A 22,691-nucleotide genomic window follows, 5' to 3' on the forward strand; every position below is an offset into this window, starting at 1 on the left:
CAAAACAATTACAAGAGTAACATCAAACACTACTGATCACAGATCACCATCACAAAAATAATAATAAACAAGTTTGAAATACTATGAGAATTACCAAAATGTGACACAGAGACAAGAGGCGAGAGGATGTTGTTGGAAAAATGACACCAATAGACTTGCTCGATGCAAGGTTGCCATAAACCTTCAACTTCTAAAAATCGCAGTATCTGTGACGTGCATTAAAGTGCAATAATACGAGATATGCCTGTCTAGGTACACCAATTAAGAGCCACTCCAGAATTAGACCTGGGCTGCAATCTGGGCTACTACTTACTATGCGATTGACCCAGTGTCTTTATCTGAAAAATGAGGCCACCTGGTTCACTGAGTTGTGGAGGATTAAAGCAAGATAATGTAGCATGAAAAGCATTTGTTTAGGAGCACACCTGGAGTGTAGCCAAGAGTCTATTCTCATTACTTACATCTTGGCCTTTCACAGGGTCAAAATTCCAATACTCAGCAAACCCTGGCCTCTTGTAAATGTGCTCAACCTGAATTCTGAAAGTAATTAATTGCTGTGGTGATGCTGGGGAGGTATTTCTCAATGCAAACTTCCCTTTCGGTTAACACAGATGGGAAAACACAATAAGCACCCAATGTACCACTGGGTGGCAGTTTATATAAATGTTCAATGGAAATTAAGACTTTGATAGTGAAAGACTCAACACTATAGCCTTCTTCTAGAGACTCAAATGAATCTATTTGTGCGTTTCTAAACAGTTGCTTCCAGTGGTGGTTCTCAGCCCTGGCTGGGTATCAAAGTCACCTGGTAGAAGTTTAAAAAACTTAGATTCATCACAGATTGCAACATCACATCCCATGGATGGGCTGGGGGCATCTGTATAAATAACAAACAAGGGTAAAAACAAAAGCAAAGCCACAACTCTGATGCCTAGTCAGGGACAAGGACAAATGTAACAACCGCCTACTCAGGAAGAAGACGGCCGAGGAGAGGAAGAGGAGAGCTTCAGTGTGGTCCTGTTTTATTTGGGACGGAAAACATAACAGGAGGGCTCTAAAGGTGAACTCAGAAAAAAAATTAAGGTCACGTCTGCTGGTTATGTTCAGTTGCGGTTTGTTTATACATTTCATCAACGGTGATTGCAAATGAAACTTTTGACCCTCTCTTGCTATAGCAGAAAAGTGTTTTTTATGAAGGGAGGTGATTCTCAAAACTAATTGACTCAAGCAGAAGCACTGGTTTTCCTGGAATAATGTTTATTTAAAGTTACATTTCAGAGTAAACCAATCTTCAGGCGGGCATGCAGCTTATATTGGCTACTGCAGTACATCCAGAAATTTTTATAAAATCTTTCTGATATAATATAAATTACTAAAGCACTACCGATGGGCACCAGTATTACATACAATCTTCAGATATTTTCAGAAGTTAAAACTATGTATTAGTTGATACTTAAAATGTTAAGGCCCCCTGACAAAATAACTGAATGGGTAAGAACTTGACAAAATGAGATGCCTGTCTCAATGATCTGTTGCCAGCATATTCATTAAAATTTCAGATTCTAAACGACATGATCCAGCCATAGTCCAGAGGCCTCGTGACGATGGTTGTATTAGGTTGCAAATCACCCTTTCCGCAGGAAAGGGCAGATTTCAAGATGGCAACTGCTGTGTCATCATTTTCTTGCTAAGGACTGTATCAGAAATCCTTCAGAAAACCCTGCCCTAAATGCGCTTTGTTTTCCCACTGCAGTTTTCTTTCTCTCCATTAGATGGCAGTAACACACCACCGTTTTCTTTCTATAGCGTCAGAAATTAAGGAGAATAAATTAAGGTTCACTGCAGGCCAAGTTTCTCTAAGTCCAAGTTAATGGGGGTACAAAAATTGGAGACAACAATAAAGAAGAGTGATTCTAAAGAGATCATAAGGCCAAAATAGTGCTGGTTACAGAAAATAAGAAAGAGACAACGAATGAATGAGACGTGAGAAAGGTATCAAATAAATTCTGCTAAATATTAAAAGGATGAGGAGAGAAGGGAAATGAAATATACCCCTAGACTGAAGGAAAAATGAGCCATTAACCTTTGACTAAAAAAGGACATTTTAATAGAACAGAAACGCTACTCTCATTTAAAAAGCAACTTGAAGAATGTCTCAGATGCTCAGTCGTTCTTCTGAATTAAGTATTAAGATTTATTCACTAACAGTGGCCGTTAACAGACTAATGACATAGTCAAATGACCCAATTAATAACTTAGGATTATCTTCCTACCTATCTCAAAATCTTCTGGCTGTCCCTACGGATCATCTGCCCACCTCCCCGTCCTCTGGCAGAGGCCGATAAATGAGTAACAATTCCGCCAAGCATGGAGACTTTGAACAGATAAGAATAAAGGCTCTTTTTATATATGATTCTTAAGAAAGTACTTTGGATAACTAAAAAGGACACTTCCATCCTCAGAACAGAACAGGCATATCAGCATTTACCTTTCTGTACATATATTACCATTTCTCCATTATTTTATTCCTACTTATTTAAATACACCAACTCCAGTGGTTGAAATCCATCCTGATAGAAACAGCTATGGTAGCAAAATAAATAGAAGTGTCCCTTTACCCTCCGTTCTTATAGGCCTGAAATGAGCCAATGAAATAAACTCATAACCTGGAACAGAGCATTTTTTTAAAAGGAGGTGTGATAAAGGGGAAGGAACAGCTGTAGGAAGCTCCATGGATGCTAAAGTTCAAGGCAAATGAGTACAAATTTGCTAGAAGACATTATTCTCTCCAGAAAGAATCAGAAAATATTCTGGGAGACCGAATGAATTCCAAAGAATTACGACTACAGGAAAATACTTGTATCAAGACAAAAATGACAAAAAGCACAAGCATTCAGAGCTCAGAGAGGAGACATGTCAAGAGGGCTTCAGATCAGCTGGCCCTGGAGGCTTAACAAGGAAGCCATTAGGGAAACCCTGCTGGGCCTAATTGTTTTTAGAACATATGGTACTTTGTGCCACCACCCAGCTGTGAATTCCCTGGCTTTTGTCAGCTTGTGTCACAACCTGAAGAAAAGAGTAGCTTACCCCCCTTCTACGAATTTACTATATTTCTTCTTATTATAACCTCCTGTACAATTGTGAAGGAACTGGACCATATATAAACTCCACATCTCCACTTTTAATTATATAAAGAAAACAGCATGACTGTCACAGAAAAACAATATAGAGGAAGCACAATACTGAGCCTATGATAGAAGCTCAATAAATACTTAATGTATCAGGTCTGCTTTCAAAATGTTATTTCATTATTACATTCATCACAGTTGCTGGGTATGGGCCAAAAATCATTTAGTGCACAAAGAAAAAGTTTACAAAGCTTTCAGCATTTATTAAAATTAGGGTGACTGCTGTATTTCCTTTGTAGAATACGTTTAAGTAAAAAATAAGGTTTCATTTCTAGAATGTTGAACTGAAAATAAGTTTAACAGAATGAATTATTTGTATATGGAAGATAATAAATATTTGTTTAATGGAACTGGAACTACAAATGCTAAAAATTAAAAAAAAAATCTCGTACTAAAGATATAGTACGTAAACCAATACATTAAAAAATTCTATCAGTACTTAAAAAACAGAACGTTCTTGATTAATAAAATCTTTGACATCCAGTGAGGAAAAGTTCCTTTCAAAGTTTTAAAAACAAAGATCACACGACTCTTTGGCTACAATCTTAACTGAATAAAGAAGCGAATATTTACTAATCTCTAAATCATAATAGTAAAATGATAACTAATAACTAGAAGGATATGTTTTCCTAAAAATTAACCGAATCAACATTTCTTTTGTGTATTTAACATTAGTTACAAAAGTTAACTTTTCATTGATGACAGTCAGCACATTTGCATCTGGACCAGTTTCAAGAACCAAATTACAAACCCCAGAATACAGAAACATCTGCTCAGTTGTAATTATAGAGCCACTCACTGTAGCCTTCTCACAGTATGCCATTCCCACAGTTTTTTTTTTCACAGTAAGTACATTGGCGATACAAGTTCACAATAAATCATAATGGTACTATGAATATTATTTTAATATCTTTAAGCAGTAGTAGATAGAGAAAATGCCAGTCTTTTAAAATATTTTTATATGGTGCCAACCGGTCTGCTTTGTACAGCATGAGAGAAACTTTGCAGGTTTTAGAGACCCAGTTCACACAATCATATCCTAGAGTTTATGTGTGTATATATATATATATATATATATATATATATGTGCTGCGTGACTTGTGGGATCTTAGTTCCCCAACCAGGGATTGAACCCCGGGCCCTGGGCAGTGAGATGTGGAGTTCTAACCACTGGACCGCCAGGGAACTCCCTATATATATATATTTTTAAGTTACTCTAAAATACAAAGTGAATCCAATTTTAGGGATAAAAATTAAAAATGGCTCCAATAACTAAAATGAGCAAAGGTGAAACAAAATATATCAGAAGTTCTGTATAATTATTCAATAAGAAAAGAGCTGTTGAGCTTTGTAAATTTTCAGATTTGTTAAAAATCAGAAATGAAATCTTCGTGTGTATTTTATTCTGTAATTCAGAATAATGGTAATGCTGCCAATGCTTAATTATGTTGGTGATTCTTAAATCAGAGGCATCGTCCTTCTTATTTATGCTTATATTACTGATTTGCTGAAAAAGTCCACAGAAATTGAGAAAACACAAACTTTCTTAATAATCCTTTTGCCAGACCCTACAGTTGTGTATTTTTATGGACTCCGGAGCTGAACTAGGACCCTCCAGAGAGAAATACAGCTTTCTCCAAAGTGCCCACTATTTACTTATTTTCCACTGTTTGTGCTTTTCCCCCAAGAAGGGGTCCTGTATTACATGCTCTTTGGGTCCACATGATCATTTTTTGTTGTCTTATGTAAAAGCCAAGTGTATTTTTGTTGGTTTGTTTGGAGACCAGGTATTCCACGGAACAACTAGCACATTTTTGGAGAATCTTAATATTTTTGGACTCCTGACTTACCTTTCCTGAGGGTCACGCCCCGAATAGAGCACCCTACTCCAGGACTGGAGGCAACTGGTAAATTATGGTTTCTCATTGTAGAACTACTTAGCAAGGAGAAAAGGGACAGGTCAGTAACCAAGTGTCATGGAATGGATTCAAGGCCGAAGACTTTTGGACTCCTAAGTGAAGCGTCCCGCTTCCTCCAAAATATTATGGTGCAGTCCAGCCTTGTCCCCTGAGATACTGGTTGGGTGCTGATGCCCTCCTAGGTGTGAGAGGCCCCGCTGGGGCTTTTGGTGGCTGAACCTTAGTGCAGCTTGCTGTGCACCGGGTAGAGCAAGGTCATATGTTCTGCCCCCTTGAAAGGCAGCTTCTCGTTGGAGTAATAGTGTACCACTTCCGGGATGCTGTCAAAGACAGCACTCGTCTGATTCAGGGTGTACTTGTTGTCTTTGGTCTGAGCCACTATGATGTGGACACATCCTTGACTAGTCCTGGAACAAAACCAAAATTGAGAAGACATGAATGAGTGAGCAGAGGGATCCCTCCCCACTGAAACCAATCTCAGCCAGGTTCACAGGCAGACAGGTTCCCATCCATTCCTGGAATTGTGATATTCAAACAGAAATGCAGTCAGCACTCCAGTGAAGCTCTCAGAAGCTTCACAGCCCTCAGCTAGATGTGTAGCATCCCTTGGGTTGTTTATCCTGAATACACACAAGTCATCAGGCACTGGACCAAAAGGAAAAATAAACGTCCAGTCCCTCCTGGCCCCCCAATTGCCAAACTAGTGCTTAAACCCGAGTATGAGACCACGAAGGTGAGGTTTAAACTCACCCTCTTTGTCATGGCTAAAAGGACATGTGTAAGGTTTTCTCCCCAAAGAACACATTAAGAATAATAATAATAATAAAACTGTTTCCTTCCTCCCCCCACGGCCAACCCAATCTGGAAAGACTGTTCCTGGTTGTGTATAATGACAGCTGGCACCGAAGGCTCAAAGATCTAATCCACGAGCACCAGTCTCAGGAACACAGCAAAGCTATTCCTGGTATTGTGTATCTGGTGGCCTATCCCGTTTTCTGAGCCATGCTGCTCCCCCCGACAACCTCTTATCCCCTCCAGTCTGATTGTTTCAGCTGCAGGGGCTCAGCTTCCTCAGGAAGGAAATGCTGTTAGGGCTCTTGACAATGATCCTCCAATATAGCACCACTGAACTCGCAAGAGCAAGGAGAATTTCCATGACACCAGCTCCACCAGGCCTACCAGGCCAAAATGAATGTTCTGTGTACAACTGGGCAGGGGAGTCATTGCAAGGCAGTGTTTCCTTTTTCATCAAAAGAAACTAGTACCAAAATTGCAGCTGGCATTTTGACAATCAAGGGATCGGATTTATTAAAGTCCCAAACACTAGGGAATAAAAGAACCACTGAACTATCCTGTTAGAAATTATTTTTTTTATCAAGAATTATTTCTCTGCTGAGAGGACCTACTTTAGATCACGTAATGTAAGGCAGAAAGTGATCAATGTACAACAGTAATAAAATAGGACTCTCTTTATCATAAGAGGTATTGGGACATTTACCCAATACCAATTCGGTATTCTTTTTTTGTTTTTGGCCAAGCCATGCGGCTTGCAGGAACTTAGTTCCTCAACCAGGGATTGAACCTGGGGCCACACGTCAGTGAAAGTGCTGAGTCCTAACCACTGGACCGCCAGGGAATTCCCCCAATTTTGCATTCTAATCAGAGCATGTCTTACTCTGTTGTCCAAGCAAATGCATCTTATTTTCTGACAGTACATACCCCTGTGAACCACCTTCAAAGTATAGCTTTTTTGCCTGGTCATCTACCCATGCTAGGAAAGTCTCCTCTCCTGCATCCGGACAGGGAGGCTACGATACTCACTTTAGTGCAATGGAGTACCTACTGGTCCCTGACTCGCTGTTTCGAACCAGGTACCCAGCTTCTTTGCAGGGTTGTAGTCGACTCTCAGCCTCAGCACGGGTGATGGCACCATGATACCAACTGAAAAATGGGGCAGGGGGAGAAATCACGAGCATCAAGATACCAGTCCAGACAGGGCATCATTCCATAAAGCATTATTTGAAATGAACTTCTAGTGAAAGCTCAAGAGCTGGACTAGATCCTGCTTCCCATTCAAAATAGACAAAATGAGATGTGGGTAATCCTGGATCACAAAACCTATCAATCACCTAAGAGGGAGTTAACAGGGCTAGTGTCATTTTAAAAGTTTTCACTCTATGCGGAGGAATGGAATTTGAGATCAGGTTCTGGGGATGCAGTGCATTCTCTACTCTGCACACATGCACTGGGCTTTGAAAATGGGTTTTCACTAATAAGTCCCACCCAGACAAGTATTCAGCACCAAAAAGAATCATGTAAAATGGTCCAGTGTGCCCCGACCAAGTTCCCGGTCATTGTGTGTTACACGTATCTGTGGAGGAGACTCACGGCTGCTTCTCCAGTGGCAGGGCTGGGTCCACTCTTTCCCCCTCACTGTGGTCAGAGAGGGTTGGCTTCAAGATCTTCTGGGTCCAACTCTTCTGTCGGTGGTGTTGCCTCACTGTCTCCTCCTTGACGGAAGGTCGCTCAGAGCCTTCAAACTGAACTGGAAGGAAGGCTCCATTTAACATCAGAGGCCACTGAGGTGACCCATGTAAACTTCAAAGAAAAGACCTTGTCTGCCTCATCTTAGGAAAGAAGCTTTTCCCCCTCTTTAATTTGAGCTAAAATACATTGCAAGGGACTTCCCTGGTGATGCAGTGGCTAAGAATCCGCCTGCCGATGCAGGGGACACAGGTTGGAGCCCTGGTCCGGGAAGATCCCACATGCCGTGGAGCAACTAAGCCCTCGTGCCACAACTACTTAGCCTGCGCTCTAGAGCCTGTGAGCCACAACTACTGAGCCCTCGTGCCACAACTACTGGAGTCCACACTCCTAGAGCCCGTGCTCTGCAACAGGAGAAGTCATTGCGATGAGAAACCCGCGCACTGCCATGAAGAGTAGCCCCAGCTCACCACAACTAGAGGAAGTCCGCGTGTAACAACGGAGATCCAACGCAACCAAAAATAAATAAATAAAATAAATTAATAAAAAAAAATACTGCAAAAGGCCCTGGGATAGCTGAGCTCCTGCTGTCTTTGATGTCTGATCATACTGTTAGCATCCACATGCAGCCACTTTTTCTGCAAGATATTTATTAATGTGGAACAGTTTTAGATTATGAGAGGAAACCACTTTAGTATATTTCAGCATGTTCTTTTTTTTTTTTAAAGATTTTTTCAATGTGGACCATTTTTAAAGTCTTTATTGAATTTTTTATAATATTGCTTCTGTTTTATGTTTTGTTTCTTCTTGGCCATGAGGCATGTAGGAGCTTAGCTCCCCGACCAGGGATCGAACCCGTACCCCCTGCACTGGAAGGGAAGTCTTAACCTCTGGACCACCAGGGAAGTCCCTTCAGCATGCACTTATAAAAAACTCTTCGTTTTGGTATATTTAGAATAAAAGACTAAACAGAGTTACAGGTAATCACTCCCTGCAAGAGTGCATATCATTTTTTGACACCAAATGAAGTTTTCACTATGAAATAATAAAGAGAAAAATCAACTCAGAAAAAAACTACTAATAGTGCCTTAAAGATGCCATGACATCTAGGTTGGATAGAAGATAAAGAGATAAAATGAGCAGCATCTAGCACTGTAGCAGGTGCCCAGCAGAGATTTGTGGAAAACAATTCTAAAAGAAGACAAAAACTGATTTGGGGGTGGGGGAGGGAAGCATTGGGAGTTTGGGATTAGCAGATACCAACTATTATATATAGGATAAACAACAAGGTCTTACTGTATAGCACAGGGAACTATATTCAATATCCTGTGATAAACCATAATGGAAAAGAATATGAAAAAGAATATATATATGTATAACTGAATCACTTTGCTGTACAGCAGAAATTAACACAACATTGTAAATCAACTATACTTCAATAAAATTATATAAAAAATTAAAGCACACAAACAGAAAACCTGACTCAAATGTTTGCTATCAAACAAACTACCTTTTCTATTCACCCTTTACGTTGACTATACTTTTTGTTTGTTTGGCTGTGTGGCTTAAGGATCTTACTTAGTTCCCTGACTAGGGATCGAACCCGTGCCCCCTGCAGTGGAAACACAGCATCTTAACCACTGGACCGCCAGGGAATTCCCTACACTGACTACACTTTTAATCAAAAACATAGCTTTACTGTTAAAGGGAAAAGATAGCCCTAACTTTTAAAATCAAAGGCAAAAGAAATTCGGTGGCCAGGGAGAAGCAGGAGGGAGAATTACCTTTAATAACTATTGACAATCTACTTATCAACTTCCTCTTAAGTTATTAAAAAAAGTTCAGACTTGAAGAATTGATTCCTTCAGGAGGATTTTTGACAGGAAAAAAAAAGCTAGCTTCCTCCAGCTTTCCAACCACCTCTCCTCTAATCCATTTGATCCACTACTGGCATCTTATAAACAGGGATTTTAACAGGTTTGAAGAGTAGCACCAAGTAAGAGTTAGAAAAAGCTGCTCTCAATTTGATAGCTTTGGTGGTGATTAGATAAGGTTTTTCAATAGTGACTTAAGGCATTTCCAAAATAGTCACATACTGCCAAGATAAAGGAAAATAAAGATACCCAGAAGGATACAGGATACATGCAACATTAAGGGCTCGTCTTCAGTCCTGGTCTTCCAACCATAGCCAAATTCTCGTTTCCCCATATCATCAGATTTCTTGGGAAAAGAGGTTTGCAGTTGAGGAACATAAAGGAAAGAGCCTTGGCTGCAAAGCCCCGGCTGCGGCTGGCGGGGTTTTCCATCAGGGAAGCAGAAAGCAGGAGGGAGTGGGGGGCGCGGACTCAGCCCTCACCCGACAGCGCCCGCACGATCTGCTCCTTCTTCCACTCCCAGGGCTGCTCGTACTCGGCCGCGGGCCTCTCGTCGTCCTGGGGCAGCCGCGCCTTCCGCTCCGGCCCCTCGGCGCGCGGGCCGCCTTCAGCCGCCGGCTCGTAGGGCGTGTCGTACAGCTGCGGCGGCTTTCCCAGCAGCTCCTTGGAGCTCCGTCTCTTGGCCAGCGCCTCGGGCTTCGTGCCGTTCTCCCCTGGCTCACAGGGGCTGTCGAGCAGCTGAAGAGCCTTCACCAGAGGGTCTTTGGAACCTCGTCGTCTGATTTCTGAAAAACACACACCATTCACAATACTTTTGAAGAAAGGGTGTCACGGAAGCCCGGTGATGAACCCAGTTACCACTGCACCCCCAACCCACAGGTCTGTCTGGTTGAAGGTGGCCTAGAACGCCTGGATTGTTCCTTACTTGGGCTGATGGCTGCCCAGCTGGGGGAAGGGCCCTACGACTTCTTCCCGCCAGTTGCCTGAGCCAGATAATAGGATCAAGCCAGATAATAGGATCGAGTCCAACGATTAGGGGATCACAACTGAAGACAGGCCTGCCTCTGGGGCTGCGCGCCTGCAGTTTGGAGAAGTGGCCTCAAGGCAACCTGCTCCACAACTCCCGGTCCCCCGTCTCCTCTTGAGTGTGGTTCACCTTCAAAGCGTTTACATCTTGTTAGGAAGCTGTGATCAAAGTATGTTCATAAAAATTGAGTGTTTACTATATTCAAGCACTGGGCCACCACATACACTGAGGTAAGATCTTTATGTGCGTCAGAGTTCTTGACTTCTAGGCGGTTTCGACGTAGTGACATATTCACAAATAATACTTAACGGGCTAACAACGACAGAATAAATAAAAGTAAAAGGAGTTGGGGGAAAAACAACAAAAATAATATCTCAAGAGCTAACATTTAGCCATAGTGTACTACGCATTATGCATTTTTCTAAGTGCACTGTAATTTTCACAACTGCCCTATGAGATAGGTTCTATTAGTTCCCTATATAACAGAAGAGAAAACTGAAGCACAAAGAGTTTAAGGAAATTGCCCAAACCAGTAAGTGCAAAGCCTGGATTCAAAAGCAGGAAGTTGGGCTCTAGAAGCCATACTCTTAGCCACCACACTTGGACTGACTCCAAGTGGAAGAGAAATGGAAGATGCATTGACTTTGATAGAGAAGGTCATTTCCAGTGGAGGAAGCTGCATGAGTGAAGATATGGAGGTGGGAACCAGAAAGGGCTTGTTCCCATCAGGGGGAATCGAGAGAGAAGTTCAAAGGACAGAGGCCAAGAGAGGAGAGGGGTAGCGGGAGAAGAAGCTGGAAAAGTAGGCAGGACAGGCACCAAAGTGCAGAAGTTTTAAAAGCCAGAATTAAAAAGTTTATATTGTGGAGAACCATTGCTAGTTTTTAAACAGGTAATAATAATTATATTTGTGATTTGCTGGAAGATAACTCCAACACAGTGTACAGGATAGAATAAAGGTATGGTCTGAACGGAGGCACAGAAATGGATGCAAAAAACCGGATGCAAATCAACCAACCACCAGCTAACCAGCCGGCCAGCCACAGTGGGAAGGAAGCAGCAGCGTCTGGGGACTGACCAGCTTGGGGTCCAGAGGCCTTGGCAGGTAGAGTCAGCGATGACTAGAGTCTCTGACAACCAGAGCTGGTGATATAGGCCGACAGAAGCATCATGCTGTGGTTCCTCTAAATGCCCATGAGGAAGCCTTCAATCCGTCCACCCGGTCAATGAAGGAGGACTTTTCTAACACAAACACCTCACCTCATCACTTAACACCCAATAAGTTCTCAAATGTCCACTTACAAAGTGCAAACTGCTCAGCATGGCATGGGACACCTTCTGTGGTCACATCACTGCTTCCCTCTCCAATTTCTTCTCTCAATACCACCCTATCCCTGAACCCCTTAAAATCCAATTCTTTGTTCCAACCAAACGGAACTTCTGAAGTTCCCTGCACACTGCACTGTCTTATACCCACCAGTGTTCTGGTGATCTGCCAATCCTTTGGAGTCTAGCCTAGCATCTCCTCCTCCTTCCTGCCTACCTTCTCCTCCAGTGCCCCATGTCCCCCAGGTGCCACCGCTTTGCCAACCCACTCTCACCTTACATCTCTCTCAGTGTATGGATTTATTTGTTGATGTGTCTGTATTTCCAATTTGGTGGAGACTGCCAGGCCAGGGACCCCCATGTCTTGTTTGACTTTGTAGGAAACAGTTGTGCTAAATAATGGTTGGATGGATGGATGGGAGGAGAGAGGGAGGGGAAGGAGCTCTAGAACTTCTCCAGGCAGGTGACAGACAGTATGGACCTGGAGCTTGGCAGAGAGATGAAGGTCAGAGGTACATGTCAAGGAGTTACTCACAAATGGATCATTGTTGGCATTGTGAGAATGAAAGCCATCGCCAGAGAAAAGGAGGCTGATTGAAAAGGAAAGAGGATCAAAGGCAAAATCTGGGACTTCTTCAGTTAAGGGTGGTTGGAAGAAGAGATGCCACCAAAGAAGACTGAGAGGGAATGGTCAGGTAAGGAGGAAGAGGATCAGGAGACTTACAGTGCCACAGAAATGAAGGAAAGTGAGACTTTCTCCAGGCAACTGAAAATGGGCATGGTGACACTCCATAGAGAAGGATCACTGACTCCATAAGACTTCCACAACAAGGAAAGGATACATTCTAGGGAAAAGTTATTAAAATCAGGACACTAAAGTCAAAGGGGCAGAATTTATTTGTAGGATGAGGTTCTAATTCTGCTGGATAGGGCCCCTTGCTGCAGCTGGCTCCAATCCTATAAAACTGCAGTTCCAGTGCATTAGAATCACCTGGGGGAGCTTTAACAAATACTCATGGCTGGGTCCCATCACCACAGGTCCTGACTGAATTGAGCTGGGGTAGAGCCTGGGAGTCAGAGTTGCAAAAGCTCCCCCAGGTGATTCTAATAAGAAGCTAAGCCCGAGAAGCACTCCCACAACACCTGGGTCCCCACAGTCCCCATCCCAGTTCCTCCTGCCCTCCAGAGCTAATCTTATCATTGCTAGCCCCAGCCCAAGGAAAAGGGTCCTCCTACTATCAAAAACTTCCACATCCGAATGTGAGAGTTAGAAGGACTATTCCCCATCCCCAGGCCAGGAAGGTGCCTGGGGTTATTTGAGGTCTCCTGCATCTCTGGTTCAAGCCTCTTGACTTTCAATCGACAGTCTTTTTTCTTCATGGCTTATTCTAGATGGAGTTATGGAAAACAAGAAACAAAAAACTCACTCTGCTCTTGGTTCAATTAAGATAAGCCTGGAATTTATGAAAAAGAACTTTTCTACAGAACTAGGAAAGAGGAAAGAGAAAACACAAAGGAGTTCAAAGGACTAATTTAGAATTTTAAAGTTTCTGATCAAAACCTAAGTTTACCCTCAGACTGGCATAGGCTGGGGAAACCTTTCCTAAGGTCCTTGCTTCAATTCTGTCCCAGTCGAACAAAATAGAAAAAGGCTTGACTCCAACCTTAAGACAGAAGGAGTCCTGCTCACAGGAAATTTCAATGAGTTTGTGTTAGAATGATGTACAGTGATTAGAATCTTGAGTTCTTATTACACATGTATTTGGGTTTTTACTTTTGAGATGAGGCAGCACTTGTATTCCTTCTATTTCATTTTATTAATTTTTTTTTTGGCTGCACTGCGTGGCATATGGGATCCTCGCTCCCCAACCAGGGATTGAACCCGTGCCCCCTGCAGTGGAAGTGCAGATTCTTAACCACTGGACCACCAGGGAAGTCCCAAATATATGATTGTTTCTTTTCTTTATTTTTGGCCACACCACGTGTCTTGTGGCATTTTAGGTGCCCGGACCAGGAATCGAACCCAGGCCCTCCGCAGTGAGGGCGTGGAGCCCTAACCACTGGACCGCCAGGGAATTCAGTATTCCTTCTATTTTAGATAGTCACTGCACACTTAGAGCTCTGGGAAAAACACTGGAAAGTCTACAGCTGAGAATGTTCCTTCCCAGGATGATCCTGGGATTGGGCAAAATCTGCAGAGTATGATCATCTTTTTAAACAATGTTTAATTACGGGGAAAAATAGGGCTTGAGCGCAGGGCCTATCTGCCCCTTCAAGGGGAGTAACCTTCCAGTCCCTTCCAGCACCTGGCTGCCCCCAACCTGAGGCGCCATAGAAACAGAAACAATTGTGGGGGCTGCAAGCCGACCCTTCCTGCAGGGAGAATAGCCCCTGACGTGCAGAGCTGGCTCCGAGAGGAAACGAGCCTGAGAAGGAGGAAATGGCTAGAGGAAGCTACGCCCTGGCTCTGCCGATAGAGGCCATTTACCACGGCAGACAACAGAATACAGCCAACGGGCTGCAGATAAACACCCATCTCACCAAGGGCTGAACTGAGGCCTGACCTGCACCAGTTCGTATCTGCAACTGGTTGCCGTGAAACATAATACTGGCCGAAAATTTTCCCTTCTCAATTCCCAGCTCTCACTGTACCTAAGTATGCCATCTATATTTTAAAACATCAGCAGAAGACTAAGACTTTCTCTTGCTAAATTAATTCTAGTTAGCAATTAATATTCCCCTATACTTGTTCAGAATTCTCTTTGAAAATGGAATTCTCTCTCCAGAGTGTCTAAATAATTGTGATATTTTTCACATATGCATGTACCAGGCATGTTACACCTGCAGCTCAGTGGGGCCTCATCATAATGCAGCAAGAGATGTGTCGGCCCATTTTCACAGGTGAAAAGACTGAGGCTGTGTAGTAGTCAGCAGGGGAGCCATTCACTACTAGCTCCAGAGCCCATGCCTTCTCTATCATATCTTACTTTATGCCTCAAAGATTTCATGTAGAATGCTAGTTACAATTTCTGTAATGTACATTTTCCCTTAATCCATTCCATGTATTCAAAACATCAAACTTAGAGTCTCATAAGGCTCTATGTTTCTCTTAGAATCAGCAATAGGGATCTTTTACCAATGTTTAAATTTTGATTTAAAATTAATATTCTCCTGTCGAACAAATCTAAATATCTGAACAAAAGCAGATATAATTCAGAAGTCCTGAAACTTAAGTTTAACAAGCAAAATATAGACAAAGTAAATAAATCAAAAAGTCTTCTGTTTCTATTTTTTCCATCATGGATAATTTTTTAAATGGAGACTGAAAAAATGAGGTTCTCCTTTAGACTTGACTATCTACACCAACCAATAAAACCATTTGGAGGCAACAATAAAAATTTAAAAACAATCTGTGACTGGAGCTTGGTAACTAAAACCAAAGGGTGTTGGATGACCTGGTATCCCCCCTCTCCAGCTGCATAACTTGGACATGTTATTGAATCTTTCTGAACCTTGGTTTCCTCATCTGTAAAACAGAGCCTTCTAACACCCACTACACAGGCTGGTAGGATTTAGTGGGGTAATGTGGCAACTTGGCACCTAGTAGACGCTCGACTTGTGTGATACCAGCTGCAGAAGGAATTATCATGCTGAATGCTGGCTCATCTTAGGGAACTTCTAAAGATCCTCCCAATGCTAACGTTTTAATCTGGTGGCGAAAACTTATCATGCTAAATTAAGTAGAATGTTTCTGCTAATTATTTAGCTAAAATGTTCCTGCAAATCTAACAGAACAACAACAGGTTTAAACTAATATTGCCTTGTACTGACTGTCATATCTTTATTAACAATCCTTTGGAGAAATCTAAGTGAGCATTTATTCATAAATTTATAAATCCTTAGCTTTTAAAAGTTAAGAGCAAAGTTTTGGGCAGGGGGGAATCCAGGGAGCCTGGGTCCCCTAAGCCTTGGCCATAGGAAAGTAATAAATGCCTCAATTTCTGTTCCTTCCTCTGTTCCCTGAGGGAGACGGTGATTCTTATTCTCCTCTTCATGGCTAAGTGCTAAGTGACATATTTTCCGCTCTGTTAGGTCTGTTTGCCCCTTGGGTTGTGAGGTCCATAAGGACATGGGTCCTGTGCATCTTGTTGCCTGGATGCCCAGAGCCCAGCACAGGGCCGGGTGCATGGTAAAGAAATGCCTAGGAAATATCTGATGGTTGTTACAAAATACCATCATGAACAGTGTTCTATACATCCAAGATATTGTTGAAATCAGGCATGTTACTTCCACTTCACAGGTATTAAAAAGGCAGTACTGGGAATTCCCTGGTGGTCCAGTGGTTAGGATGCCATGCTCTCACTGCCGAGGGCCTGGGTTCAATCCCTGGTCGGGGAACTAAGATCCCACAAGCTGCGTGGCATGGCCAAAAAACAAAACAAAACAAAACAACACACCCAAAAAGGCAGTACAGAAGTTGGGTGCTCCACAGTTAAATCATATTCTTCAGAACCCTCTCTATCTCCTGCTGAAATAAACAAAATCCCTAACATTTCTCAAGAAATGTGAGACATTTCTGAGCTTGGACTTGACAACCAAGCCCACAGGGAGCAAACTGGACAGAAAAAAGTAAAAGGTTTAAAAAAAAAAAAAAACCCACCCAGCAGCAAATCTTTTATTCCCAGCTTCCGATAAACCCACTTCCTGTTATTCTGTCCAGCTGTGTAACCTATGCGTAGAATAAGAGGTATATTCTCTTATACCTTTGTGATATATATTTTTTATATATATAAAGCACATAAATATATATCACAAAGCACAAAGAAGGTACTTTGTGATATATATTTTAAATGAAGGACTTTTTAAATTCACCAATATAATATTTTTTAAAAGAGCAAAGGAAAAAAAGCTAGTAATTCTTAAATGTTAGTAATTTAAATTTTTAATAAATTTGAATTTATCCTCCAATTGAATACATTAGTTTTGTATTACTAAGTAAATTTATTCAGATAAACTGTTTAAAACAGAGCCTGGAACTTAATAAATGTTCAAATATTAAATGCTAGCTACTACTATTATTACATTTATTTCGTATTGGACACTTTGACTTTTATTTTTTTAATTTTTAAATTTTATTTATTTATTTTTTTGGGAAAAGCAACAAGTTACATACCAACTTTTGACTTTTAAATACAACTTTCCTTGTGAGTCTGAGTGGAAAGGTGCCTTGCTTATATGTAAAGTTTAAACTTTTTCATACATCATTTCACAGGTCCTGAGGCAGCTTGGTGTAGAAAGCAGACCACCCAGTCTGGAGTGGGAAGATCTGGGTTCCAATTCCTGCTCTGTCTCTTGAAGACTCTTATGAACATAGGAGAGTCAGAATCTCTTTGATCTTATTTTCTACCCTGTAACAAGGGGGTAGTATGAGGGTTCCCTAGTTTCAGGGTTTTGTGGTGGTTATATGGGGGGAGAAAAAGACATTCACTTTTAAAAAGCAAAGCACTTTCCCTATTATCAGTGTTGCTCCACAAAAACAAAAAACAAAAAACCTGAGATAATATAGATAAACTACTTACTCCAATTAAAGAGAAAGAGAGGAATAAAAACCAAAGGACAAAGAAAGGTGAATCAAAACAAAGCATTAATTTTTTGCTTTTTTAGAAAATCTTTTCCCTCAGTTTTATGTAAAAGAAAATCTTTCCTCCTATTCCTTTCAAGCCTCTGATATTTTTTAAAATTCTGACTAAGTTCATTTTCACTTCCTTTCATTCACAGATTTCATTAGAGGTCACAGTCCAGTGACCTTCAGGGTCACAGCCTGGTCAGGGTACACCCTTCCCAAATGTGATGCCTTATCTCTGTAAGCAGAGAGCAGGAAACAGAGCAGTGCTTTCCTGCTGCAGCTCAGTCTCACTCTGAAGCCTGTCTTGACCCTTCCAGGGTGCTGCAGTTACCCTCATGCTCAACTCTTCTGAGACTATGCTTATGGAGCCTGAGCTTACAGCTTTTCCATCTGTTTTTAAACAGAAGAGACAAAGTCTTTAATGTGTGACCAATTATTCCTTTCCCAGGCGTGAAACCCACGATGTTCAAACAAGGCTCCCTTGAGTCAGCACTTAGAAACTGCATTTTTTCATTACAGATTAAAGAATGTTTTAAGGAAAATTAGGTGAATAGATAACTTACTCTAAAATTGCACAAATAAATCTAAATAATTAGTTTTTAAAGTATTGTTTATACCAACTTAAGAGAATTATGAATAAAAGGGAAAAGTGTGACATAAAAAATGACAGTGCTCAACTCACAAGTTGGAATTATTCCAACTTGAAAAGTTACAAGAGTAGTCAACTTTGGTTTTAGGAGGTTTGCCTTGAGTGGTTTGGCTCATGTCAGTGATTAATACTCATGCCTTAGTAATTAAATTTTTTTCCTCCAATATCGTAAAGCTTGTTGAGAAGTCAATCTTCTACTATAAAACAGAGGATCACATCATGTCTGCAACTTTTTTTTTTTTTTTGCAGTACGCGGGCCTCTCACTGTTGTGGCCTCTCCCGTTGCGGAGCACAGACTCCGGACGAGCAGGCTCAGCGGCCATGGCTCACAGGCCCAGCCGCTCCATGGCATGTGGGATCTTCCCGGACTGGGGCACAAACCCATGTCCCCTGCATCGGCAGGCGGACTCTCAACCACTGCGCCACCAGGGAAGCCCTCTGCAACTTTTAACAACTTAAAGTACTTTAAGTATGTGTTAGTCCCTTGGTACAGATTTATGACTCCCATTATGGATGTCAAAGCTTTGAAAGTGGCCAAAAAGTGTATTTAAATAATCTTAAAACTGAAGATCACATTCTGAGCAGATCTGCAAATTCACAAGTGTCATTTTGCATAGAATTAGAAAAACTTTAAAGACTCCCACAAATTCTAAAACTGAAGGACAGAAAACCATTAGGGATGTTAATCAGATATTTTGACTTTAGTTTTGAGTCTAATTTCTGTTTCTTCCACTCAGCAGGCTCTGGTATAGTCCCTTCTCCCCTCTTCCCAAAATACACACTGGTGATTATTTTTACTACGTTCTGAGTGAGTGTGAGATTTCAGTCTGTATAAAGCAGCTCCTGGTTACAAACCTGTTATCATTTGCTGTGCATCATAGGGTTCCATGTATCCATCATTCTCCCCTACTCTTTCTGCATCCCTTTGGCCTTTCGTCCGTTTAGCATCATAAGGGTCAGCGTAGTCTTCTAAAATGATGACCTGTAAAAGAACCAGACAGGGGAGTTGCTAAGGACTGTCATATACCAGAGTGACAATGGTATCAAAAAAACTGCTAAAAAACCTGCAGACCCAAAAAGAGGTCAAAATTTCCAACCAGTTCTGAAGAGCTTTTGCACTTGATTACACTATTATTCACCCAGTTGGACAAACATCTGGTTTATTTTGGTAGTATAATTGATTGGCAACAATCCATCTAAATTCTCCTGCTTATCCCCAAGGCTCTTTTCACCTCCCTCTCTCTCCCCAAGCAATAAGGCATTTGCTGGTTAAAGTGTAGCAGGGGTGGATGGCAGAAGGTGGAAGATGTCTATGGCTTTAGAGCACAAAAAAATGAACTGGTCTACTACATTTTCCATGATTTTGTTTTTTTTAATGCCAACCAGTTGAGCAATATAGTCATGGTTAAGTCAGCCCATCACCCACTGATACTGAACACCCACCAGCACTGGCTAGGCACTGAGAGGGAATAAAATAAGACCAAGACTTACTTTTTGTCCTCAAGGAATTTGTAACAGCTCTAAAGAGGCAGGCTTCATAATAAGAAGCCTAAGAAATAGGTCAGAGCTGAAGAGTATTGTGGGAGTTCTAGGTTCAATAATTTATAGGCAGACTGATTCTCATAGACTACGATCAGATAGAGTTTTGATCCGTATTTGCTACAGAAAGCATCCATCCTTCCAAAAATAGAAAAGTGCCTGGGAAGGTGGTGTGAGTGCAATAGTTCTGTTCTGCAGCAGCTGGGTGACAATGTGGGCGCTTAGGGAGCCTGAGCTTGACAGGTGCTTCTCAGGGAGGAAGAGTTTTATGGGGAAAAAAGATATATTCATTTTTAAAGCACAGCACTTTCCCTATTGTCAACGTGGCTCCACAAGTAAACAGCTAGGATAGTATAGATAAACTACTTATTCCAGTTAAAGAGAGAGAGAGGAATAAAAACCAAAGGTGAATCAAAATTAAGGGAGGAAGCCCCAGGCCTTGGTACAATCTCTGATTACATACTCCAAAGAGTTCATGGAGAAGCACCACTGGAGCTGGCAGAAGAATCCAGCTAAACAGGGAGAAGTGAGGAGGAGGGGACAGCCTGGATGAGAGTCCTCTTCCTGGAAGAAGATGGCCTAAGAAACTTTAGACATCTAGAAGTGACGACCAATAACCGGGCAATCACTGCAGAGGACTGTGATTACCATTCACTCCCTCACTCCATTCTTCTTGCCTGAACATGTGTACTGCATCCCCAAGGTACAGCGAGGAACACAAAGCATGATACTCAGTGCTTGGCTGCAAGGTGCTTATGATCTAGTTAAACACATGGAGAGACCACTGACTAATGTCTGGACGAGCTGATCAGCTTTCCATGGCTCTCCTGGCAGTGTCTGGCAGGGGGGTAGGTACGCTGTAAATACTTGTGGACAGAATAAGTGGAGGAATGAATAGAAGTGCCAATGCAGACACACGTGGTATGTGCTACCACTCCTGACTCCATCCGGGTGGGCCACATGTTTGAAGACTGGGCAAGAGAAAATTAAAGTTCTCATGACAGGGAAGTGATCGGCTGGGCTGGAGTCTGAAAGCTGGGTGTAAGCTCTTCTCTCTCTCCTTCACACGGAACAGCAGACTTAAAAACAAACGAACGGGGACTCCCCTGGTGGTCCAGGGGTAAAGATTCCACCTTACAATGCAGGGGACAGGGTTTCGATCACTGGTCGGGGAACTAAGATCCCACGTGCGGGGCTACTGAGCTCTCGCGCCTCAAACTACAGAGCCCACGTGCTCTAGAGCCTGCGCACCACAACTAGAGAAGAGAAAACCTCCTGCACGCCACAACTAGAGAGAAGCCTGAGCACTGCAACTAAGACCCGACGCAGCCAAAAAAAATAAGAAACAAACAAAACCCCAACTCATCTCTGTAAGAATGAGTGGGTCTCTTCACATGTTCACACTCCTTTTCTTAACTGTCTCACATTGGACAGCACCCAGAAAACCTCCAGTGTGTAAGAAGCAGGAAACACCTTCTGTCCTGATCTGTAATTTCCCTTCAGGGCATTTCCTTGTCCTATTCTGTAGCCTCCGCAGTCCTTAGAGCCCTGTGCCCCTTATCCTATATGGCTCCTGCACAGTGAATGTTCATGGGATGAATGAAAGAGGGCTGTAATCTCGTGCTGCTAGTGAAGGTCTGAGAAACCCTTTACTGGGTTGAAGTGCAAAGAACGATGGCACTTCCAAAAAGCAGAGAAGGGGGGGCAGCTGAAATCAGTACTTAAAACAGTTTAGAGGTTACCATTCCTTAAGCTCAAGAAGGATAAAATTTACACACAAATCTAGCTTTGCAATTCCCCTGGATTTCTAAATTAAAATAAACCACATCTACAAGGGGATCACATTTAACAAAGCACCCAACTGTCTCATTCACTTATTCTTCTAAACTGATAAAATTAAATGGGAAGTACATTTCTGCCAAGTTCCCCAACGCCAGAATGAGAATTTTTCAAGATTAAAAAAAACCAAAATCTATTTTAAATGGTCACTTAGGAGTCAAATGTTAGAGGGGGTAAATACATCCTCACCTTCTCTGAGGTATAAAGAACCCTAGAGTTTAGCGGGTTCACGATGCTCCCTTCCCACTGCTCCGCTTCAGTAGGGGAGAGGTGGTCCAAGGGAGGTTGTATTCTTACCGTGTCTTGCTGCTTAATAATCTTGCCCTTGTCCAGTTCGGGTCCCAGGGAGGAAGGCGAAGAGGACGCGGAGGAAGAGCTGCTGTTGCTACTGCTGCTGCTACTACTGCTGCTGGGGTAGTTGCTCTTCCCATTCTTCTCCTGAGTATCCACCTTGATGAGCCTGTTGATGTAGGTGCTGCAGCCTGAGCTCTTGGCCGCGCCCCGGTGGGGCTCCTCCTCGGTGGCCCGGGAGTTCTTGCGGCCCTTGCCCGCGGCGGCCTGAATCAGACCCTGCAGGCTGTCTCGGGACAGTCGGCTATCCTTGGGGGGGCCGACCCCGGCCCGGCTGCTCCCCAGCTCGGCCGCCGAGTTCTTTCGGCCCTTGCCCGGGGCGGGCCCCGCGCCGCCCGCCTCCGAGTTCTTGCGCAATTTGCCGCCTCCCCCGCCGCCGGGCTTGGCCCGCTCCGACACTGTCTTCAGGTTCAGGGGGAACTCCTTGAACCACTTGGCCGCCATGAGGGGGGCCCGGCCGGCGCGGCTCAGGAGCGTCGTGGCCGCGGAGCAGGCGAACGAGGAGGCCCAGCTTAGACACGGAGAAGCGCCAGGGGCCGGGGGCCACTGCATTCCCCGGGGCTGGGGCGCTAGAGGCCGCGGCGAGGCCCCGCGACGGCTGCTCCGCTCGTCCCGGGCCGGCCGTCGCCTACACCCCGCAGGGTGGGGCCCCTATGGCCCGGGGAGGGGTGTTCGGGGCGCCGAGCGGGCGGGCGCGAGCCGCCGCTCCGGACACGGACGGCGACAGGCACGACGCACCGGGGCCCCGCCCGAGCTCGTCTTCAGCGCCTGCACGGCCGGGGGCTACGCGGGTCTCCGGGGGCGGCGGGCGCCGGGGGCTTCCCCTGCGTTTTCCTCCCGAAGTGGGAGAGGCCGGGCCCACGGAAGCC

General features: G+C 43.2%; 1 protein-coding gene across 1 annotated transcript; it reads right to left on the bottom strand.

The window, feature by feature from the left end:
• Nucleotides 1-1,248: 1,248 nt before the first annotated feature.
• On the bottom strand, nucleotides 1,249-22,557 carry SHE (Src homology 2 domain containing E). The gene is made up of 6 exons (XM_060030664.1): nucleotides 21,769-22,557; nucleotides 18,949-19,075; nucleotides 9,948-10,250; nucleotides 7,496-7,652; nucleotides 6,929-7,048; nucleotides 1,249-5,514 (listed from the first exon to the last, which is right to left on the bottom strand). The coding sequence occupies exons 1-6, from the start codon at nucleotides 22,372-22,374 to the stop codon at nucleotides 5,328-5,330; spliced, it is 1,500 nt and encodes a 499-aa protein (XP_059886647.1). The 5' UTR covers nucleotides 22,375-22,557; the 3' UTR covers nucleotides 1,249-5,327.
• Nucleotides 22,558-22,691: the final 134 nt, after the last annotated feature.

The sequence above is a fragment of the Delphinus delphis genome, chromosome 1 (assembly GCF_949987515.2).
Source record: "Delphinus delphis chromosome 1, mDelDel1.2, whole genome shotgun sequence".
Classification (NCBI taxonomy): Eukaryota; Metazoa; Chordata; class Mammalia; order Artiodactyla; family Delphinidae; genus Delphinus; species Delphinus delphis.

Excerpts from the sequence above, each read along its gene's own strand:
- SHE (XM_060030664.1), bottom strand. The coding sequence starts at position 22,374 with ATGCAGTGGCCCCCGGCCCCTGGCGCTTCTCCGTGTCTAAGCTGGGCC. Across the intron at positions 7,049-7,495 it reads CTGCCACTGGAGAAGCAGCC|TTGGTATCATGGTGCCATCA; the intron begins GTGAGTCTCCTC and ends CCCATTTTTCAG. Across the intron at positions 5,515-6,928 it reads AGGTACTCCATTGCACTAAA|GACTAGTCAAGGATGTGTCC; the intron begins GTGAGTATCGTA and ends GTTTTGTTCCAG.